The sequence below is a fragment of the Sturnus vulgaris genome, chromosome 6 (assembly GCF_052056855.1).
Source record: "Sturnus vulgaris isolate bStuVul1 chromosome 6, bStuVul1.hap1, whole genome shotgun sequence".
Taxonomy (NCBI): domain Eukaryota; kingdom Metazoa; phylum Chordata; class Aves; order Passeriformes; family Sturnidae; genus Sturnus; species Sturnus vulgaris.
Window position 1 is genome coordinate 21,331,699 of NC_142248.1, and position 24,738 is coordinate 21,356,436.

Here is a 24,738-nt window from a genome sequence, read left to right on the forward strand (position 1 = left end):
AGTACCATACTTCAGCTTTCAAAAATCCAAGTGCTGCAAGACTTTTGGCTAAACGATAAGAGGGGAAATAAAGTGGTTTCAGAGGATTCCTGATCACATCAGCTGAATGAGTGCTTCAGTGCATATGTATTTCAGTATTATCTCCAAAATGCACAAAAAGAGCAGTGCAGTTCTCATTTGAAATATTCCGTATGTACACACTTCTACTGAGTACTCTCCTATATCTTTATGATTTAAAAGCATGTGTTAAGGATTTACTTTTATTTTTGTTGAATGGCTGTACCAAAACCTGTAAATTATTAAGTAAAATACTTAAATAAATTCACTTTTTTTCATTCCAATTAGTACTACAGGCATGAATGAAAGAACCCATTGTGAAATAAAATGAACACTACTAGTATTGTTTAAGCCTTAGGTCCTCAGCAGCAGGAAATTGGTGTAGCACTGTAAACTAACTTTCTTAAATCTGTTTTTCAGTTGTGATGTCTCATTAATAGTTTATGCTATATAGAAGTTTAACTTTTTTCCCAAATGTACAGGTGTATTACAGAAAAGTTACAATTCATGAGCTATAATGTTTTATTGTTCAGATATTGTTCTCTTTCTTCTCTCTGCCTGAGAGCTCAGTGCTGATTATGTTGTAGTCCTTCATATTTATAAAAAGTGAACCTGTAATACTGAAATAGCTTCTACATGTGCTTTTTCAGTGATACTTGGCTGCTAAAATTTTGTCCACAGTTGAAATTGGACAGTAAAATTTTGTCCACAGTTGAAATTGGACAGTTCCGGCACTTTGCAGTGCTATAAGATTTTGTGTTACTCAGTCAACACTTAGGCAGGCTTTTTAATTCATAAATTATATCTTGCATTTGTTTTTTTAATACGTACTTCTGTAAAATGTAGCAGTAAACCACATATAGGTTTTTTTTAATGCTTCACTGGACTATTCTAACCATTATGCCTTACTTTCTAGGTGTTTGATCAATATCTTAATTTTATTACTTTAGAAGATGATATGTTTGTATTGTGTAACCAAAACAAAGAACTTGTTTCATATCGTGGTAAGTAGAATTTATATAAAAATTATACAGGAAAGTTGAAATTTACTTTGCCAAGTGGATGGCCATTTCTCTTGTATAACATGTTTCTTAGTAGGTTTTTGTTAATGCAATACTAACACAATCCAAAAGATACATATGCAGTGAGAGAGATTTGGAAATTATTATGTAGTGTTTGACCTTATACAGTAAGCAATAATTAAGTTCTGCCCATTTTTTTTCTCAGAAAAAAAAGGGTGTGGAAACAAACAGGTGTGCTAAGAGGGGCATTTCAGGATGTAATCTGTTCTGCAACAAAAGCTGTTTACTACTAACAGCCATTGGATAAGAAGAGGATTGCTCTCTCACTATTAAAGTGGCATAAACTTATTTATTTTTTCCACATTATTTTAGCCATTAACCGACCAGATATAACAGACACAGAAATGGAAACTATAATGGACACTATTGTTGATAGCCTCTTCTGTTTTTTTGTCACACTTGGTAAGTTTCCAAATTCTAGCATATTTTCCATATTCAGTGAGATAAATAGAAGTCTAGTGATTTCATATAGAAAATTAAAAGCAGAATTAGATCTGTGACCAAAATCTCAATAATTCATAGGGTGGGATAATGATCTTGCTCAAATTATTGCTTTATATCACTGCAAAGTACAATAAAGGCTGTCCTTCATGGGACTTGAATCTTAGTCTTCAGTATCAATGGGAGAAGAATACTGAAATGCAAAGCTTTGGATTCACTGTTTTAACAAAATCCTAGTTTGCAATGAAGATAACAGTGCTTTGAGTTTGAATTTGTCATTCTCAAAAAAAAACCAACCCCCTAAGCACCACAGAATTAGAAGAAAAATCTCCTTGCACAAACCCTGCAAAGATCTAACTGAAACTGGTAACTTCCTAGAAGAATAGGAAGATATATTAAGTTTACTTATTTTATTGTGAGTTTCCTTCATGATTAGCTGATACATTTTTCACAGTGATGACATTTAACTTAAGTTGTAACTGTAATTGGTCCATCTGAGATAGCTTTCCTACAAGTGGAGCTGGGGATTGCTGTGGGGTAGTCTGTTCAAGAGAGATTCCCTTGGACCTATTCAGTTCTTTGAAGTGTTAGTGTGATACAAATTAATGTATTTTCCTCAGTCACTTAAAATCTCTGGGTTTGGAATTTTCGTATTTGTATAGGTGAGTGAGAAACAGTAGCTAAGTATTTTGAAACCTGAAAGCCAATGGAAAATGTGCTTTTGAAAATAGCATTATCATAGATACATAGTCCTGGACATAGCAGTGAGTTGTAACAGATATATTGTAGTGGTAATAATACTTATTATTGTGTTCAAGTGACATCTGACCTTTTGAAAATAACTTCTAATGCATCTGTACAAGATAGTTTGTCCCCTCCAACAGTACATTAGCTTTCTTTCTAGTGTGCATTCTATTTCTCATAAATTATTGTATGGAGTATTCCACTTACTTCTGTGAAACTTTATTTAATATTTCTATATAGTATATTTTGTTTCATAGATAAAGACTGCAAGAAAAAATTTTAATGTAAGTTTGTATTTAATCTCAGAATGTTAGTAAAAGTTGTTTATGAGAGGTAATGTAATATAGCATCTGAAAATTACAATGCTCGTAGAAGTCAATGTATCTTTTAATAGGTGCAATACCTATAATCAGATGCTCAAGAGGAACTGCAGCTGAAATGGTGGCAGTGGTAAGAACTGTTTTTCCAAACATCTATCATTGCTTTACAACTTTCCAAACATCACTTTCACTTTTCTCAGTACTAGGCAGAGACCTAGTGTTATTGTATCCTTTTCTTATGAAGGAAGTACAACTGGAAAAGAGATGCATCCATTTTCCTTTCTGATCTCAGTTCCACAGAACTTCTGTAGCAACTGTAATGTTAGGGAATCAGATAATGAGAAACTTAACCATAAATAATTATTCCTATTCTAGAGTTTATCTAGATTTTTAGAGTTTATCTAAGGTTTTTCTAACGGGCAATGTAATTAAGCTGCATCTACACAGTTTAAAAAGTGGCTGTTGGGCCTGTGTTCCTCTGTGTGTATCAGTACAAAATTTTTATCTATCTTGCTGGGAAACCCTGTAAGTACAAGACATTTTTAGTATAGCAAATTAAACTGACATTGAACTTCATCATCAAGTAGGGATGGAATGACCAAACTAAATCATAACTAACAATCTTTACAGAACTATCTTCCTAAGGAGTCACAATGGTTCATTTCTTCTGTCTTCTTTGCATCTTCTTTGTCAGTGAAATAGTAATACTGATTAAACCTAAGCATGCAGTGTGCATGCACTCATATTGAGGATAATCTCACTTCAGTGAAACAGTTGTGTGGCAGTGTCTGACAGCCCAATTTGCTGCTGCTGCTGTGGTTCCCTCTTGATGCTTCCTAGTGGTATTTTCTACTTGCATGTTTAAGGAAAGGATGCTAATTGTCTGGGAGGAGATTAGTAGACATAAAGGAAACATCTCCAGTGTAGTCCTGGACATAGATATAAATGCTGGAGGGACAAAATACATGTAAGATTTCTTTCTTTCTCGTATGCACTGGACCTAGTCTTCCTGCATTTAAGACATTTATAAACTACAAAAACAGCATAATGAATCTTTTAATGTTGATTGTGTAAAAGACATTAGGTTGGTTTGTTAAAAGTGATGTTGTTTTTCCCCTCCTCAGAAATTGGATAAGAAGCTCAGAGAGAATCTAAGAGATGCCAGAAACAGTCTTTTTACAGGTGACACACTTGGAGCTGGCCAGTTCAGGTATTGTATTAGTAATTTTATTTTTCATATTTCAGTTATCTAGGTAAGTCACCACTGTAGTGAAAACTGTATTTACAAGAATTTCGTTCAAATTCTACATTAAAAGAATTTACATACTTTCAAGAGAGTATTCCAATCCCACAGCATAACTAATTTTAAAAACTTTTATAACTACTAAGTGTATGGTTCTAGGGCAGTAAGTCAGAAATTGTGTCATGAACCAGTTAATTTTGTTCAGCCTCTAAGACCAGCAAGAGCTGGACTTCTACAAATACACTCTGTTTACAGGGCTGTGAAATGCAGTTGGATGTCTGAACATAGGTCTGAGCAACTCTTAGTCCTTTAAAAGAAAGAAAGACCCATTTTCTTGCTTGTGAACACTGTTACCAGTTCAGTTACATCAAAAGCAAGTGTTTCCCACATGATCCCTGCCTTGACCAGAGGACAATGATTGAGGACTACCACCTGGATAATTAAGATCTGTTAAGTCATGACCGTTTGAATCCTTTGTGGCTGCTGATAATGCGTTCTCAGTAGCATCCCTGTATACTGCTCCCCCCAGATAGCTGAATTCTCCACAGTCTGCCTTAGGAAGGTGTGCTATGAGAGTTCATACCATACATGAAAAGGAGGACATGTACTAGTAAGACTGTAGGTGAAGGAAACTTATAATCTGCTAACTGGGTATAAAACAGTCATCATACTTTTACCTCAAAATCGGAGCTTGGATAAAAGGCACAAAATCATCAAAGTTGGCAAAAAGAATGAGATTGAAAGGAGAGAGTATAGTTGTGAAATACCAGTTTCTTCATTTTCATGGGAACTGAATTGTAAGCATTGCTTTTCCTCCAGAGGCGTGGCTTGTTTTCCTGATAGTGTAGCATTGTAGCCCTCAGAATTAAAATGCAAGGTAAAGGAAACATAGGAAACATTGACTAGTTGAATGGCTTCAGATACTTAGTTTGTTTTTTCAGAATCAGGTAACTAAGGCTCTTGAGGTTTTATATTTAAGTGAATATACCTACTGCAAGGAAATCCAGAGCATGGAATTTAAATCCTTTTACTCTGTTCAAATGCACTTACCTGCATGTTCGTAAGGGATAATGTGCTTAAGAAAAATGGTTGTTATAATGTTCTGTCAGCTCATAGTCTTCCTATCTTCACTATAAATTTTTCATGTAGCCATAGCCCAAGACATGAATGCATTTTTTACCACAAAATTGAGTATTGATGGAATTACCACAGTGCATCTCAGAAGTTCATAATTTATTTTTGTATGGAATTTATGTACAAGCAAAAAGTACAATGAAATTAGAAACCATTGGAAGTGAGATTTTTTATTTGAGGATCGTAATGGGGATTAAGGTCAAATACTACCTTAATAAAACTGAATATAAATAAAATAAATATAAACTGAATGTAAACTGAAATATAAATAAAAACTGAAACAGTTTTTTGGAACTCAGATGTGTATCCACACAAAGATGTATTAGTTAATATCTAAAAAGTTAGTTGCTGTTCAGTGTTTCGACTTCTGCTCAATTTTATATATTGGTAATTTCACTTAGTACAAAATAAAATAATATTTTTATCAGTATTAAGATTTTATGCATAGAATTTGTCATAGTGATCAGCCTCAATTACTTTCAGGAAGGCTGGAGGAGCTCAGCAGTAGACAGTTTTGCTTTTATCTTGAAATATGATCTAGAAGGTGGCTGATATCACTCAGGATGTTACTGGGCTGCTTTAACCATGTTTAAAGAAGTACTAACACAGTGTCATCTTTTCAGCTTCCAAAGGCCCTTATTAGTCCTTGTTGACAGAAACATAGATTTAGCAACTCCTCTACATCATACTTGGACATACCAGGCTTTAGTGCATGATGTTCTGGTAAGGATAAATCTGATTTTGTTACCAAAACTTATTTTTTCACTCAGTTTGTTGTTAAAACGTATTACCAGATTCTCTCTTAATCCAAAATCTGTTTTGTCTGTTTTATTTGAAAGTTGTTTTAGTAAACAACAACTTGGAATATTTTCTCTAGAAGGTTTATTTAGCAATAATTTCTAAAGTATTTAAAAAGTTGAAATCTTGGTATCATCAAAAGATCTCTAATTCAGCAATCCTGGCTTTTTCTTCAGTAGCTCATGATCTATATGTTAAGTAATATCCAAACTCCATTAAGTGCAATTCAGTTTAGAAAAGTAAATGCTTTTAATATGTTATTAAACCAGTTTTGGTTTTAGTTTGAACTTCTAAAAATACTTTTTCCTGTTTTTCTCCACAAGGTGGTGTAGGTGTTCAGTGCAGAGTGGTATACGGTCCTACTGTAAGAAATCTAAAACAGATGTTTTTAATTTTTTTTTTTTTAAATTTAGATAACTTTAAGCTGCCTTTATTTCCTCGAGTTTATTTTATAAAACCAATAGTAGAAATGTACTGGAATGATAGCTCATTCTGTTTACCTCCAATTTGTTCATTTTGCATATTGGTGTGGAGTAAATAATAAAGAAGAAAAAAAAAAGTAAGCGTAATTAGTATCTGGAGGCTTTTTATGTGCTGAGAGTTATTTGTGAAAATCATTTCAATATCTACCTTTGAGAATTATTTTCGATTTATTATTGAGACTGTTAGAGGCATACATGAAATATGCACATGCATGTATGTGTTGATACACAAAGTTGATGGTGAACTGTGTAGTCATACATAGTGTCCAGAAACTTGTATTGCTACAATTAAAATATTTCAGCCCTAATGGAATGCTTTAGGGCCCTTGCAAATTTCATTTTATGTATTTAATTCATTATCACAAGTTCTTTCCTCTTAAACTTAAGGGTGCCTTCTGCAAATAACAACTTTTGTCCTAGTTGCTTTAGGAAAGGTGTCTCTGAAAGACACACAGTTTGCACCAAGTTTTCTCCAGTAAGTGTTGAACTGGCTAGAGACTTGCAGGTAGAAGTAGTGAATTTCTGCAGGTTTCTTTTTAAAGTCGTGTTGGGTGGCCTCAGGCATGAGTTGGGATAGGACTTCAGTTCATCAAGATGCAGAGTGATCAAAGATGTAGTGGAAGCTGAGGACAACTAGGGCTACAAATATGGTGGAGTGTTGGAATAACACTACAAGATTTTCTCAAAGATCATTGGATCTCTACTGCATCAGGTTTCTGTAGCTTCTCTGAGCCAACTTGTTAAATGTTGCATCTTTAAAGTGCACAGGATTAGGAATTGTTAACCAAGTGGTCTGTGGTTCCATGACAAGGGCAAAAGTTTAATTTCAAAACTAGTCAAGTTATTCACCTTAAAAGAAAGGCTGCCAAACTCTTCACATACTGAGCATAATATTTCATGAAATAACTGCAGTAGTCTTTTAAGAGGCCGTAAATTGTAACCATAAAACTGTTACCAAGGTGTTGATTATGTAAACTGTACTTTCAAACAAATTGGGTTTTGTTTAGGGTCTCAGTTACAATAGCCTAGGAATGCTGTGCAGTGTTGGGCTACCCAGGCACAGAGTGCTGCATCTGTTGAGATTATAACCATGCTGTTTCTACACATAAACATGCTTACATTAAGAGATTCCTATTTATGAATGAAATACTTTTCATCAGTGGATACAGAAAAATGGGAGGCATGGTTAGAAAGCCTTCTAAGGACAAAATGGGGAGTTGAAAGGGAGAGCACTAATCAGTAAGTCTTATTTTAGGAAAACTTGTAATTGCCAAAACTAACTTGAAAACACAGGTCACTGGTTAGTTAAAATGATCCAAAACACAGATCTCCATTTAAAAATACAGCTAAATTTACAATCAAGTTAATTCTTTTCTCTTCAAGTTTTTATCAAATATGTGTACTTGAAAAATACTATTTTTTTCCTGAAACATTAAACACCTCTTGTAAGATGAGGTTTGTTTGATGTGTTTCCTTTGAGTAGCTACTTGGTTATGTTTCTGTTCTGGCATGGATCATTTGTAGTATTTAAGTCCCTGCCAAGGGATTACTAGAAACATTTTAAAACTTTATTTGACAGTTCCTCTAACAGTGATCTGTTTCTGTATACTTTAATGAAATAAAGTGATGTTTTATTTCTGGAAAAAATATCTATTTTAAAAGGTTCATTACAGTTTCTGTGTAGTGGAAGATTTCACTCTCATTATTTGTCAGGCAAAAAGCACCTTTGAAGTTTTAAATGTTCTTGAAAAGAGCTAGGACAAAGTCAGCAAGTGGAATACTTGTTAATACTCTTTGTTGAAAACCAGAGAGAATAGGTAAGCTGCAGAAAATACAGGGCAGTCTTTGCAGTGGGGGAAAGAGCTAGAAGACCCACAGAGAGCAGTGTGGTGATGTAAGCATAATTGTGTCCTCTAGCAGGGCAGTGTAGTTCCTATGTTCATGCATGTGTGGAAGAAGAAAAACTATATGGAAAAATAGCGTCTTTGTTGCAAAGTTTTGCTTGATCGTGTATTCACTGTTTTACTAGTGCTCAAAAAATTAGGGAAAGAGCTGTGAAGGTGTGGCTAAATAGTCCTGACAGTGAATAATCCTGTTGCTGATGTCATCAACTTCTTTACAGCTTTGACACATGTGTTGTAGTTATGTAGTTATGTAGTAAGTGAACAGACATAGAAACACTTTTTGTCTGCAACATAGAAACTTTCCTACTGTAAAGTTTTGGAGAGTTGTTAGAGCACAGTCTTTGCTAAATAACTTATTTTCTATGCAGAAAACAGTGTTCAAAGTTACATGTCAGAAGAGTTCTTGCATATGAGATAATCAAATGTCTTTGCTTAACATTTGTTGCCTTGTTTAGTATTGAACTGATCACAGTTCAGTAACTGTGAGTAATTTTGGAGTCCTTATATTGCTGTTGTTACTATCTTGTTAACTAATAAATTGTTTCCTGACTACTTATGAAGTTCTAATAAATAGCTCTGTTAATATTTTATAGAAAATATTGTAGAAGATATTTTGTTGACTGTAAAAGACTGAATAAACAAACTGTCAAATATTTACATAAGATTCGTCTTTATTTTAGGATTTCCATTTGAACAGAGTTAATTTGGAAGAATCAGCAGGAACAGAAAGTACTCCAGCAGGTGCTAGACCTAAGAAAAAAAATAAGAAGTCCTATGATTTAAGTACATCTGATAAATTCTGGCAGAAGCATAAGGGCAGGTAAGCTGTAAAGGTATACAGTTTGTATTAATATAGTCAATATAAATTCTCTGTACTCTTCATATATGGTAGTTCTGTTTTAAGCTTATTTGAAAATATTTTCTAGCTTGGGGGCTTCTTTTTTAACGTGTGTTGGGTCTGGCTGAGATGAAGTTCATTTCCCCACAGCAGTCCTCACAGTGCTGTGCTTTGCATTGGTAGCTAGAAAAGTGTTGATAATTCTTTGATAATGTTTTGGCTCCTGGTGAGCAGTGCTCCCTCAGCATCAGCACTGTCTCTCCAACGTTCCCTCTCACCAGCAGGCCGAGGGTGGGCAAGAACTTGGGAGGGGGAATAGCCAGGGCAGCTCACTCAAACTGACCAAAGAGATGCTGTGTACCATTCCATTCTGTTCTGTGCCACTGTTTAGCAATAAAATCTAAGAGAAAGGAGGAGAAGGGTGCAGCATTCTATAGGGTTTTTTTGCATGTTTTTTTCTTCTGGAGCAACTGCTCTGCCTACTGGTCTTGCTTCCAGGGAAATGGCCAGACATCCTCTGCTGGTGGGAAGCAGAGAACAAAACCTGTCATTTTCCTTTGCTTTCACACATAAGCTTTCCTTTTTTCAACCACCTGTATCTTGACCCATGACTCTGGGGGTTTTTCTACCTTGCTTTCTCCCCACCTAGTCTTGCTGAGGAGAGGAGTGATAGAGTCACTTGGTGAGCACCTGGCATCCAACCAGGGTCAACCCCCCACCTAAGGAATGATCATTGCCAGTATTCATTGTCCATGATATTTGTCTGTCAGTTCTTTGTTAGAGAGCTCAAAATTGTTCTTACCAAAATTACATAAAATTATTGAAAGCAGTGAATGTATCTTAGAAAGTTTAAGTAAACCAACAGTAAGATACCATTTTCAGCGATTTGATTCTGCGGCATGATTTGTGTATTGTTATTTCCAAAAAGGTTTTATTGTCTGGTTCTAGTATTTCAGTTCGTTGATTTAGCTGAGCTTAATGCAGACTATTGCATTAGTCCTTTTCCAGAGGTGGCTGAGTCTGTTCAGCAAGAACTAGAATCTTACAGAGCCCAAGAAGATGAAGTCAAAAGACTCAAAAGTATCATGGTAAGTTTTGTAACCAGTGTGTGTTTTATTTAAAGCATATAGGGCTTGTAGAGATGCCTAGCCCACTCTGTCATCCCAGACAAAAAGTTTCAGTGCATGCTGAATTTTAGGCATGATACAATCTTAAAAGTAGGACTAGAAATACCGTATTTCACGAGAAGTTTCCATTTCTTGTTCATTGGTGTTGCAATAAAATAACTTCTATACTAACTGAAAAATACAATCCAGACATTAATAGCATTACACGAGAATAGATTCTAAATGTACTGAATTTATATGCATGTGTGATATTGTATTTATTATGACATATTTTATTCCTCTTTTCAATCCCTTCCTTAAAACCCAGGGCATTGAAGGGGAGGATGAAGGAGCAATAAGTATGCTTTCAGATAATACAGCTAAGCTAACTTCAGCTGTCAGGTAAGTAGTAAATAATGCACTATTGTTTAATTATCTGTGAACCATTTCTAATTTTTTCTGTTACTGTAGTTTCAATATTCTTTGAAATAAATATCTTTAAATGTTAGCTGTTCAGCTCTATAATATTGTTTAAATGCTTTATAATGCTGATAAAGTTAAATGCAGTATCCTAAACCAGTGCTTGCATTAAGCAACTTCCATAATGTGTTTGACTTTGGAGTGTTTCCTCAGCAAAGACAAGTAATCTAAGTGCATCATAGATTTGCTTGCACTATTCCACCAAAATCCCCAATCTCTGCATTCTTTCATTAAAAAAAATTAGTGAAATCCTCTTCTTCAGGTATGGTTATCAGAATCATTACATTTTAGATTTTAGTAGACTTTAAAGGTCCTTTCCAACCCAGACTGTTCTATAATTCTATAAATGTTTTAGTACCTAATGTATACAGTATACAATTCAACTAACACTGGAAATCAGCAGGTTAGTTTGTATTTAATCTCTTCAGCTCTCTTCCAGAACTTCTAGAAAAGAAGAGGCTCATTGATCTTCATACAAATGTTGCAACAGCCGTTTTGGAGCACATAAAGGTACAATTGTTCTCTAACATGAGTTTTCTGTCAGTAGTACTCCTTAACTGAAGGAATATATTTGAGGCAATGAAGATTAGAAAGTGAGCCTTCTCAATGGTGCTACTTCTTCAGAATTCACTGTGTAGCATTACTTACTGTTGAAGGGTGAGAGGGAATGAATTTTGAATGCCTCTGCCTGGAAAGCAAGGAACACCAGTTTTTTTTCTTATCAGAATTTACTAGTATATTCTCATTTTTTTTAATGGTGGCCACAACTGTTAGTGTGGGTTGAAGTCTTTCAAAAAATAAGGTTATGATGCAAGTGTTTCATTTATTTTCGAGATGTGTCATAGCAATTTATGATTTCATTCTAAGCAATCTTCTGTTCTGTATGTGTTTGTCAGAAGGGCACTGTTGACTGCTCACCAACAAACCTCATACCCAGAGATGTGGCAATAATGATACAAGTCACTGAAGTGATCTTTCCAGCAGGGTGTGTGTTAGATGTCTTGTGCATAATTTAAGAACTTCACAAGGGAGTTTGTATTTTCTGTTTTAAGTCTGATGGTTTTGTGAGACCTTGCAGAGGGATTGGTGTCAAGTGAAGGCCCTGGTTACTGCTAGGATAACTTGGAAAGTGAATTTGTTTTCACAGTATGAAAATAGAAATTGGAGTTGAGGCTTTCAGAAACACTGAAATTCTTTTCAGTTTTGGAAAGCGCTTCAAGCACTAAGTCTCACTGAAAATCAATAATTAGAGTTTTATCCCAAGCTACTTAAAATTCATGGAAGTCAATGTGTTTTGAAGCTAACTTTAACATTTGTAAAGAATGTAAGATCTGTCCTCAGTTATTATTGCTACTGATTTTTTTTTTGAGCACTCTATATGAACAAAGGATTAATTCTGCAATTAAATTAATAAATTAATTTTACATATTCATAAAGTTGGAGAAGAGGTAATAAGTCTCTCTGTGCTTAACTCATTACTGTAGGTGCTAGTATATGGGCTTTTACATTATTAGATGTGTCAGTTTTCATATCTGACAATTTAAAAGCAGTACTTTAATACTGCTGAAAAAATTGAAGTCAACAATATTGATATTTTGATGCCTTGTCTGTAAATTCACTTTTCTAAGAAAGATTCTGGGAGGATAATGGCAGGCCTAGACCAGTAGTATTCTGTATATGTTTGTTGGTCGGAAAACAAGTTTCAGAGCAAGATGTAGAATGGCAGTAGCATCAGTTTGGCTTTCCAGTATCCTATTGGCAATTTGCTGGAGTAAGATGCATTAGATGATAGCAACACACTTGATTACCTAGAGGTGGAAGGAATTGCCTTATCTGGGCATTCAACCAGCCCCTGGCTTGTTGCTCTGATAGGGAGCCTGCTGTTAGGGAGTGCCTTTGGAGTGGTGGTCCATTCCTCCATGATTCTTAATTCTAGTACTGCAAAAGGCTCTTAACTTTCTTATTGTATAAATGTCAAAGAAAACTGTGAGACAAGTGGCCATGCAGTTTCTCCAATAGATTGATGTGTACATCTCCATCATCTTTTCTTTTGATTTAGAAAGCATCAGCTCATCTCCAGGTATTTAGGAAACTGTCTTAAACTAATGCAGATGGACACGTTTTTTCTGTTGAAATTTGCCTATGGTAAAACCTTTTAACTGAATCAATGTGAAGTGTATTCCAAGTGCTTTTTCCTGACCATTGTCTCCTCTCTTTTTACCCTTCAGTGTTAGAAAGAGTATCTTTCAGTCTTGAGCTGTGGAATTTTAGTATGCAGGATATTATGCTACCTACAGAATTCCTCAGAAATACTCTCAAAAAAGGCAGTGTCTCATCCAGTACTTCTTTTAAAAGAAATTTTGGTGACACCTTGACTCTGTGGTTAATAGATTTATATACAGTTAAATAATGAAACCAGATTAGGATAAGACAGATTTTTTTTTGTGCAAGTAAGTGCTGAGGCCATGAGGACCTAGTGAGGCACCATGCTCTTCTTCAGGTTACTATATTTTCACTTCTAAAATAATCAGAAAGTGCATTCATAAAATAGACTATTTGCATTATCTATTTTGGGGGTTTACTATATTAATTATTTGAGCATTTTTCTTCACTACATCAATAAGGAACTATGCAAAAATGCAATGAGACCTGCTTTAGATATACTAAGTGAATTTAATTTTTCTTGTCATATTTTAATGTTCAGTTTACAGCTGCTTTCCACATTCTCTTGGATCATTTTCTAAGACACAGCAAGAGGAAACCAGAAATTAATCACATACTTACAGGTCCTGGCAGTTTTTTGGCTTAAGTTTTTAGTGAAATAATGGAAAGTATGCATCACTTTTTCATGAAGTGAATCATCAAGTATTTATTGTCAGTGCTTAGAACAAATGCATCCTTGTTTTGCATTTGTTGGTTTTTCCTCTGCTGAAGCTGGTGACTGAAGGTCTGGACCCAAGAGATAACAGGGTTAGAGCTAGAGTTGCCTATCTAGCTGCTTTAAAGTTTCAATTAATGCTTATCTTTGCATGTCATTCTAATATGAATAGAATTACTGATGTATGTTAAATCATAAATATAAAAAGATGCACAGACATACTTTTCTAAAATGACAGTTGGGGGGTTGATTGGATACCTCTTGCTAGAATTCTACAGATGTGAATTTAAGTGGCAGATTTTTGTATGAATTGTTTTCTGTCTTAAATTACTTGTATTTGTTTGGTTTAAAGCTTTTTTTAATTCCTATATGATTTTATTATGTATCTCTACTTTTGCTTGATCTGAAGGTCTGATACTTTAACTGATCTCTTAATTGGGTTCCCCCTTAATTGGAATTGACCACAGCCTTTCAAATTTTCTAATTCATATTTTCAAAGGAATACTACTATTTTAAGTATTCTGTTTTAAATAAGGTTACATTTTTGTCTTACACCATGTGAAATGGTATGTGTTTGTGAAATATGTATATCACACTGGGCCAGGCTGTTTTTCCATAGTTCAGAACTGATAACTCAGTAACCTTCTAGTAAAAACAGCTTTTTCTGAGTTCAGTTACACTGATCTTCCTAGCATCATTCTGTGCAGTTCAGTGCAAAGGAATTGGCTGTGACTGCCGTTTCCAACCTTCTTCTAGAGTTTCTCTTCCCCTTGATAGCAGCACACTATAATTACCTGACCAGTCTCCCTCATTCTGGAGGCCGTTATTTCTGGTTGTTTCTGTCAGCATCTTTGAAAAAGACCTCAGACAGTTTCTTAGAAAATGTCTTCTCTCTTCTGCATAATCTCTGTCTCTAAAATTAAGAACTTCTGTAGTGTAAAGAGGATGAAAGAGCTTCCAGCAAGTCTTTACAAAAATGACCTCTACGAGATTTTAATGGGCCCTGCTTCCACTTAGTTGCTTTAAAAAGAAGGAATTTTGTGTTCATTTTAGAGTACAGTGCTCAAGTAGACTTTCCCATGCACTTCAGTACTTTTCCCTAAAATAAGATTTGGTTTATGAACAGCCTATTTCTAAAGATGATAAGTTGAAGGCTTTCACAATTTTTTTTTTTTAAAAGCAAGCTGAAGTGTGGCACTTTCACTACAATATAGAATACTGTTCTTAAAGGGCAGCCAGAAAGGTCTCTTGAATGAGATTGTTGTGGAACAAGATGTCGTAGTAGAAAGTCAAGAGCAGGAGGCAGAAAAGGAATAACTGTAAATGTAAATGCATCTTCATTGTATTATTTTTTTATTATTACTGATTTTTTTCACATTACTTGCCAGGTTGGCATCCATAAGAACGTATTCTTTGCTGTGTTTTTTATTGAATCTACAGGATTGTTTAGCTCCTATTCCCCAGGTTTTCCTCTTGGTATGTCTGTGAGTTTGCCATTGAGTGAGCAAAATTACACTTATTTAAATTAAATGGGACATCTGCTTCTTATCAGCACCTCTTAGACAAGTTGGCTCTTCGAGAAGTAACTGTCTCATTGATGTGGCATATCTGGGATGTCTATCAAAAGGTAACTAGTAGTGTTTAAGGCTATGCAGTAACCCATATGAAATTTGATTAGGTGTCCACCTAATCCCTAGCTAACCAGTATAAGAAAAATATTGCCCTAATTGGCATCTTTGCTAGCAACTTTCATTAGTTATCCAGTGAAGAAGCAGCTGAGTAGACTTACCGTATTGATCCATCTCTTTAGTTTGTCACATCAGAAAGAGTCTCAAAAGTTTTACATTGCTGCTTACCTCTGATGTCCCTATTGTGGATAGGAAAAAAAAGAATAGACAGTGAATAGTAAAAAAATATGAACCTAAAGTTTTGGGATTTTCAGTTTGGGGTCTTTTCCCCAAAGAGTGCTGAGTTCACACTTCAAAAGTAATTGGGCAAAATTTTTGAAGAGAGTGAATGTACATGTATCATTAATGTTTCTGGTTAGCTCAAAGTATAACACATATATGCAACCAGTGCATTTTCTTTGCTGCTGGTAATCTGTTTTGTTCAGCAGCCATAGTCAAACAGATATAAAGTTGCACATGGCTGAGATTAATTTAACCTAGCCTGTGCTCCAAGTAAGTTAACAATTGTCAATCTTTTCTTAAAATTGAAAGTAATTGATGTTTGAATTACGAAATTTTATTTAGAAGTTGATCTGTAAACAAATACAGATAATCAGTGAATCTTTTTATGTTGCACATTTTTACATGCCATCTGAATAAATTTCTCGTAAACAGATCACCAGCTAAGATAATATAGGCTTTGCCAAATTCAACAGTAATATATTTAACTTTATAAGAATGAATTTCCACGTTTCAAGACAATCCCTTTTTTATTGGATGCCTTTTGTCTGGGAAAAATATTTTAAACTTAAAAACATTAAATTTAGTCTCTCACAAGATACAACACAAAAAGCAAGTGAACATAATGGAAAGACTTAAATTGTACTACTTTCTTTGCAATTAATCTGTCTGTGGAGAGATTTAAGGAAACTATAACACAGAAGATATCCAAGACATTGTAGAATTGAGGTCTTACGTGGTTTACCAGATACCAGATTGCTTCTGATGTAAGGTCTTGGAAAAAGGCTGGTAGTTTAGTTCTATTCAGACTTTATACTACTCTTCTAACATAAGCTCAAGGTAAATAAAGCTTGAAAGAAGCTCTGGTTTTGGGTTTGCTCATTTCATGCATCTTCTACGTAGTCTTAGTCACTATAACAATCAACAGAAGAATTCTTCTGCCCCTAAAAGTAGCAGGGGATAATTTCTGAGTGCTCTTCATGGTAATGTACTTCATAAGCTGTAATTACAAGCATCCACAAAAGCTTTAACTTAAGTTGTTGCTTTGCAAGTAACTTCTCAAGGAGTTCAGTAAGTGGTGACTGAGAAATGGAAGTATTGTATAGCTACCTGCATCATAAGCTGTATGTTTTCAATATAAAGATATTCTTGTAATGCATATCTTTTTTACTTTGTTTTCTTCTCTCTAGCTCTTTTTTTTTTTTAGGAACTTACAGTATTTAGAAGGTGAAATATCCTGATAGCCTTACACTAGAGAAGTACATATTTTTTTAGAGGTGGTAAAATAACTTTTTAAAAATAATTTTGGTAGAATCAGAAATATGTGAAAACTAGACTTCTAAAGTTTTTATGTACTGTCATTACAGCAGCTACTGCACTGGATAAAAGGTGCCATAGCAGTTTTAAATGCTTTGGTTTTATCAGGCAAAATTTCTCAAATCATTTAACCCAAGAAAAGCAAGGTGACTCTTGCTCACTCTAGCAATATCATTTCAGTCTCACAGCAGGGATGATGTGGAGCTGACACACTTCCAAAGCAATGAGATGGAGATCCACTCTGCCAGTCTCCTGTTTGAGCCAATACATAACTGAATGTGTTCAAACATCAGGATTTAGTTAGTTACCAGATACTAAGGTTTTGTAAGCTGAGTAGCTGATACATTTTTTGTGATGCTACATTTTAATGTTCAAACACACATAATGATCTGCATTGTAAAGGAACATTTTAAAATAAGTTTTGGATTGCATTTTTCTATTTTTAGTTTGTAAGATCATGATCAATAAGTGCAAAGCTTGTCTGTTTGTGCAAATGTGCTGCAATGCAGTCATTACTTGCATGGCCATGTGATGTTTCCCATAAAGCTTTTGCCTCAGTAATTTTGTGTAGTCCCTGTGTCATCCTCCCTAAAAAGTATTTTCACAACATCTAGATGTGTCATTGTATAATGAGAGACTTCTTTTCCAGTGTTAACAAGATAATCTAATTATAAACGTCTTCATCTTTGGTGTGAGTGAATTATTGCAAGCTTTTGATCTGAGGTAGTATTTCAGTACCAGCCCAAGTTGGCAGCTGCCAGCATTTCTTTGGTATGACACCTTAATGTACAAAGGAATTTCCCACATTTATCTGTACTGAATAATTGTCTTGTGGTCTGAGAGCCTGGAGGTTCAGAATAAATTGAACATAACACTCACTTGACCATTATTTTTTCCTTTCACGACATAGCAATGTGTATGATGGCATGTAGTTTTCAGCTATGGCAAAACCATGGATGAAAACAAAGCTTCTCTTCCAGTTCACTGTTCACATCAGACACCCCTTGCTTAACTTGCTTTTTCACTTTTACTGTGATAATTAAATACACATCAACTTTCTGAGACTTAATAAAAAAGCATATTATAATGCAAGCATTAGTTACTTTTACTGATTATATATTAAAAAATAAGATTTTTAAAGCTGTCTTTGTAACTAAAACTACATACCTTTTAAAAGGGGAAATAAATATTCTTTGACAGTTTAAAGATGTTAACCCTAACACTTACTCTTAAACAGAGTCGAAAGCTGGATGTGTATTTTGAATATGAGGAAAAAATAATGAGCAAATCCACTCTGGATAAATCTCTTCTGGACATGATTTCTGACCCAGATGGTGAGTACTTTAAATCTGAACTTGGTATAAAATTTGTTAAGCTACACAAAAAATCCTGCTTGGATTTCAGGACTGGTGAAGGGCAACCTGTACAAGATTTGTAAAGAAAACAGCTTTTGATTGATCTTCAGTAGCAGTCTAGAGAGTTTGATACTTCAGTTGAGTAATATCCAAAACATCAACAACTTCTGCAGCTCCATTAAAATACTTTTCTAACCCCTTACTTTTGAAGGTCACTATATTTTATTTTTTGTGCTTTTCCAGTATTTAGTAGTGTAGCATGGCATTCTGTGGTCTGACCAGTACTAATTCTTTAAATCTTACTGCACGTTTTATAACATATATATACTTCACAAACACAATGAAAACTTCATAGAATTTGATTAGAACAAGGGGCTGTAATGTAGGTAGCTCCTGCTTGCATGAGGAAAGAGATGAATGGGAAAGAGATGAATGGGATGAGTGGAGAGAAGGGATACAAGATGTAAATTGGCCAGTTCACTGGGACTCACCTGAAGCTTTCCTGTGTTGATTCAGCTGTGGCATGTCTATTTTCATCATGTGAGAACACAAGCAATGCATCCCAGCTTCTGTGTCAGATATTTCAGAGCATTGCACACCAGGAGTGCTCTGGTTCTCTGAAAGGCTGAGACCCAAATAACTTCACAGCTTTTTGTTCTATTCCAGCATCAATTCTTCTTTCAATCTGTCACAGCCTGATGTGTGTCATAACCCTCTGACGGATTTCAGTATGATCTGGTACCAGTTGGCTGGAAGAAAATAACATGCAGAGCAAAATTGTAAAGCTTAAATTATGATCTCTGACTTGTCTGCATACTGGCAATTATGTTGGCAAACCTCAAGCATTTAGAGACCCAGGGTTCCTACTCTTTTTCCAGTGTGCTCTTTAAGAAAATGTTTTGTTACTGCATGATTATGTGTGTAGTCTTACAGCTACATACTGGGCTTAATGCCTGCTTGGAGTTTTTGTAATGATTCGTATTTATAGAAAGAGTATATGTACATCCTGCTGAGTTTTTACAAAAATCTTTTAATAGTGTCCCTGCTATATAATCAAAAGGCAGTAAGAGAAGTAGTGCACAGTTGGTAGAAATCTGAGCTAAAATTTTAAAGATCTCATAATACGTCAAGTCTGGAAACTAATAAATTTTCAGAAAATCTAGTGTCAGACATAAATCTGTAATTCAGTACATAAATTCTTTTCTTATATGAAGCTCATAAGAATATCTATAATCTGTACTTTTATTAAGCATCGATACAAACTAGTCATTTTCTGTGTTCAGAATTAATATTTCATGTACTACTTTGAGTTTAGCCTTTAAGTTTTGCATAAACTTATATATAAAACAAATTTTTATGCTTGTTTATATGTCCTACTGCATCGATTACTGTTTACCTGAATCCACATTTTCTATGCCTTTTTAGATTACAGTGTAAAGCAAATTGTTTTCCAAGCCTTATGTATCATAACAGCGTTCCTATTAGCAAGGTTACTGGGTTTTACACAAGAGAAAGATTAGATTCACAAGCTAGAGTTTTTCTTCATAAGCTAAGTATTCAGGTTTTCACAGTATTAGGTTAGCATTTTATATGTATTGCCTCGGTTTAAGTTTATGTAAGATAAAGATTTCAGTTAAATCACAGTGATTATTTCCAGGCATGCTGTCTTGTAAAACTGTCCAGCTTCATATTGTGTGATTCACTGAGAAATACCAGCAGAAAACATTTTTAAGGCATAATACATCAAGTCTTCCTGTGCTTCCACTGGTGAACTATTTATTGGCATTATGTGTGGGGATATTTGTCTTGTGAATGGTGGGATCTGCAGAGCTCTTCATGAAAGCACTTAGATGTAACCATTTACAGCTTCAGGCTTCAGCCTCCCATTTGTTACTGTGTTGTTCTAATCTAGCACTCAGGACTCTTAGCTGCCTCCCAGTTTAGTGGGTATTACTGTATCCTGGAGTAGTGATAAAATGGGAGCTAAGGGCTGCCTGCTGGTTTTTCAATTGAATGTAAAATTGGTCTGTTCTAGGTTTGCCAAGTTAGGTTTTCTTCAGAATGTTGAGCAGTTTGCCTCTCTGTGCTGTCACAGATCATGGTCTTGAAAAAAGTAGTGAATATTTGACAGGCAATTGACCTGAGTCTTACAGCTGTTTATCACAGCTTTTTTTGCCCAAGTGAATTCCAGGTGGATCTCTACCTTGAAAGCTGGCATTTGGTTCAGATAATACAAAGTTTCTTCAGTTCTTGTTCTTCTGACTTACTGGTATTTGGTAAAGGTTAGTAAAACCTGCTTTGCAGAGAAGATTGTACCAAGTCATAAATGCTCATTATGACAGCACTTACTCTTAACTCCTGCCAGACTAAATATATGCTCACTTCTAAATAAAAGTTGCAGATTAGATCAGACGGTCTCCTGCTGACATGATCCACATTCCATAGTAGGGGAAAATGACCCAAAACAAACAAAACAGAAATAGAAAAACAGGGAAAAAAAGTCATTTTCCTACCCGCAAGTACAAGAAAGTACAGTCTTATAAGATACTGTACTAAAAGTATCAGGCTTTTATAATTAATTTTAATTTGAAATGTTTGTTTTGAGAAGTTGTTCTTCTGAAAGCTTGATTTGAAACTATTGTCTTTACTAACGGTGATTCTCTTCTAGAGAAATAAAAAAGATGGTGTTCAAAATCTTATGTAGTAGTTTATAGTCTAAGTAGTGGCTACATCAACCTTTGGATCTGGAGAGATGAATTTTGACTGCACATGAATAATGCTTCCCAAGAATGGGAAGTGTTTTTCTCCAACAAAAGAGGATTTAGGAGGTGAAATCCTTTCTGAGGGCAAGTTGGAAGTTCAGGGGTTTTTTTTCTGACCAGAGATTCATATAAGTGCTTTTGCAGTCCTCAGGTATTTTACTACCGTGGACCACAGAGTTGTGTAAGCAAATTGTAGAACTAAAAGATAATATGCTATGACTTTTACTACTGTGATTTTTCTTTAGTCTGCTTTTTCATGGACCTGCTTCCACATAACATTTGCAATTTCTACATAAAATAAGTCACAATTTCCCTACATAATTTATTTAGTATGTTATATGGAGAATATTTACTACAAATAAAAGGGTGAAGTGTAAAACTTTCAGAAAGAATGAGCACATCTAACCCAACTCTGTATTGTCTTTCTGCCATTTTACACTTTGAAGAAGGCCATGTTTATCAGTAACTTTGTCATAACTAAAGATCTGCATGTACATATGTATGGCTGCTGAAGAGCAGTTATACAACTGTAGTTTTTAATTTATTTTTTTTTATTTTCTTACTGCAGCGGGAACTCCTGAAGACAAAATGCGATTATTTCTCATCTATTACATAAGCTCAGCTCAGGCACCTTCAGAGGTACCTATGTTCTTTACAGCTTCCAACACCAGATTCTACCATAAAGGATTTTTCTGTGTCATTTCAGCACTAAGTAGATATTTCTCTTTTTTTGCAAAGGGAAGTATGAAATGCCCAGGAAATTCTAAAACTTTAAATAAATTTTGTCTTATTGCCAGGAAATCTGCTCACAAAGCTTTAGCCACCATTTCAAAGGATATTAATTACTAGTAAGAAGGAATATTATATTTAGGCCAGAATTACTGCAAGACACATCTTAGCATGCTTTCTATTATTCTTCTCCATTGCTAAAGAAGTAGATAAAGCAAAATGAAAATATGACTCATTTCACTCCATCTTCATATATTCAAGAATGATTGAGTCAGTTGACTAGCAGGTGAATGAAAATGAAATGCATCTGCCAATATCTGAATAATTCAGGAAACAATTTCTTCATATTTCTTTTTAATTTAGGATTATTAATTTCACAGAAAATTCTTACACCACAGAAACATTATCTGATGAAAAAATATTTGATTAGGCAAATAGAAAGTATTCATATTAATGTATATTAGTTCCTCTTTGTTTATTATTTACTGTTTTGACATTCTACAGAAACCAGCATTCTGTTGATGCTAGTATAAAGACTGTTCCACATCTGAAAGTGCACAGGATTTAATTCCACAAGCACTATTCAGTTTAATAGGATCTGCTCATGGAAAATTTCAAGTTGCATTTCTGTACTTGGTAGGAAATGGGATTAAGACTCATAATTACTTTTTAACTTGGGTCAACACTACAACTTTGCAGTGCTTATTTAGTATTTAAATAAGGATGCCTTGTCTTTGTACATGGAGTTAAGAGTGGCTTCAACCTTTCGTAATCTTCTGCTTCATGGTTTCAGATTGATTTGGAGCAGTATAAAAAAGCATTGATGGATGCAGGGTGTAATCTCGCTCCTTTGAGCTACATAAAACAGTGGAAGTAAGTAATTTCTTTTTTCTCCTTTATGAGGCTAACTGGGTGATACAGAACCCAGTATTGTATTACTTCTTTGTGTTACTTCTCTTAAATTGTAAATTATCCTTAAACATTCAATTTATGTAAGTTTTTACTGTCATTGTTATGGTAATACATGCAAATCTTATTTTAAAACTAAGATCCAGTAGTCCCAGAACACTATATAACATTACATGTAGTAGTGTCCTTAATGATCCAGGACAGAAACAACTTATTGAATTAAATGAAAAGTTGTGCTAGTTCAGACTCCAAAGATTTTTTAGTTCATACCAAAGGGTCATATTGCATATCAGTTCTTGTAGTTTTACATGGTATCTGAATGAAATCTTTGTCTTTTAACTATAAAATCTAATTCCTATTGTATTTGTAGGCAAGAGGGATGCATATAATAAATAGTTACTTCCTAAAAGAGTTTGAAATGCAGAAGCTTTTTCACTTTCAGATGACTAGAATGGAACCTTCTACAGAAGTATGTGCCTGAAACAAATAATTGATTTCTATCCCTGCTTTCACAGAGCTTTCACTAAGATGGCTTCAGCTCCAACCAGCTATGGAAACACTACACCTAAACCTTTGGGGTATGCTTTTGATTAATTTTTTGTAAGCCTTTGGGTTCCTTTATCTTGTTTTGGTATTGCTGAAAGTGTGGTTATACAGGGCCTAGAACAAAATATCACCCTATTTGTAAAGTTTTTAAGGTATAGACAATTAAAAGTACTCATTTCCCCTTAACAATGCGTAATATACACAGAGAGGAAAATAAAAGGATCTATGACTAAATTCACAAACTATCTTAATACTGTGCTCTCTGCACCTACACATTAATGCACCCTCACAGAGAAAAATTTAGCACCAGGAACTGGATCTATGGCAGCGATCAGTTTGAGTAAATTAAATGGTCAATGGCAGAAGATAAAAACTGCCCTGTATATTCAAAATAATTTCTCTCCTAGATTTGGAGACTCAGGGGTGCAAGAACACACTGCTATTTCATTAGAATGTCCAGGACTGGATGTCTGTTGCTTGTTGAAATGTGTAGTTATTTATTTCAAGACACGAGAAAAAAAATTACTGTGCTAAGGTTACATATATCCCATACAGGATATAGGACTTGGGTCTTTCCATTCTTCAGAGGATTTCAGTCCTCATTACCAACTTTACTTTCAGGAATGCCCTGTCACTGTTGTAGGAATCTGTGGCACAGTATGGTTAGAGAGAATTCCAGTGCTGTTTCACTTGGAAAAATTGCTCTTTGGTTTGTTGGAAATGCTCAACAACTCTGTTAACCCTGGTGATTAAGATACCCACTTGAAAGGAGCACTCAAATCCCTACATTACTGAAGTTGTAAAATAAACTGTTCAGTGGATTAAAGACTAGAATCCCGTTGATAGGTGAGGATTTATCTGGTAGACTACAAGTGTATTCCCATACACTTGCTTGCCATGTGATATGAAGAATATATTTTAGGACAAACTGAATTACTTGGTACTTAGGTCCTATTGACTTTATTGGGAATTGGATGTCAGCTTAAAGATATAGATAAGATAAAAAGATATAAAGCTTAGGAATATAAATTTAAAACAGAAAGATCTTACACATTGTCTTTATTTTGTTTTTTCAGTCTGTTTTCACGTGTTATGAATACGGGATCACAGTTTGTAATGGAAGGAGTGAAGAACTTGGTACTGAAGCAACAAGTAAGTTTAAATAAACAATTTAAAAGTCTGTCATGAGTATTGTGAACATTTGGAAAAACAAGTTTCAGTTTACCTTTTACCTTTGTAATATTAATAAAATTCATTGTACACTGATAAAGTAAGCATAAATCTCTGCTTATGGATTGATCTATCACTTTGTAACTTCCAGATATCAGATAAGTAACAAATAATTCACCTCTTCTTTAAAGTCCTCTTTGTAGCAATAAAGACTGATTTCAGCATTATAAAAAGAACAGCTGTGGAATACACAAAGTAGACTAGACCTTACAATTTAAAATCTTAATTCTGTAGTATTTTCATATCAAGATTTCTGAAAAAAAATATTATTCATCATATTATAATTTAGTTGTAGAGTCAGAATTTAAATTAGAAATACAACATATCAGAACTAAATAAAATGAAATCTTAACTAAAGGTTTGTCTTTTTGACCTACTTATCTTATTGTCACTGTTTGTTTACTCAGCCTGTTACACACATAATTTATACATGAAAGGTATCAGCTATCACATAAAAATTTAAAATTGGGGTCTCA

General features: G+C 34.5%; 1 protein-coding gene across 1 annotated transcript in view; it reads left to right on the top strand.

Moving 5' to 3' along the window:
• Positions 1-24,738, top strand: part of SCFD1 (sec1 family domain containing 1) — a 46,021-nt gene that overhangs the window by 7,898 nt on the left and 13,385 nt on the right. Inside the window, exons 6-19 of the mRNA XM_014891418.2 lie at positions 974-1,061; positions 1,452-1,541; positions 2,719-2,774; positions 3,769-3,854; positions 5,645-5,744; positions 8,886-9,025; positions 10,041-10,131; positions 10,478-10,551; positions 11,058-11,139; positions 17,969-18,065; positions 21,417-21,487; positions 22,371-22,450; positions 23,002-23,064; positions 24,109-24,184. Coding sequence (XP_014746904.1) covers positions 974-1,061; positions 1,452-1,541; positions 2,719-2,774; positions 3,769-3,854; positions 5,645-5,744; positions 8,886-9,025; positions 10,041-10,131; positions 10,478-10,551; positions 11,058-11,139; positions 17,969-18,065; positions 21,417-21,487; positions 22,371-22,450; positions 23,002-23,064; positions 24,109-24,184 — 1,194 coding nt within the window. The remainder of the gene's footprint in view (positions 1-973; positions 1,062-1,451; positions 1,542-2,718; positions 2,775-3,768; positions 3,855-5,644; positions 5,745-8,885; positions 9,026-10,040; positions 10,132-10,477; positions 10,552-11,057; positions 11,140-17,968; positions 18,066-21,416; positions 21,488-22,370; positions 22,451-23,001; positions 23,065-24,108; positions 24,185-24,738) is intronic.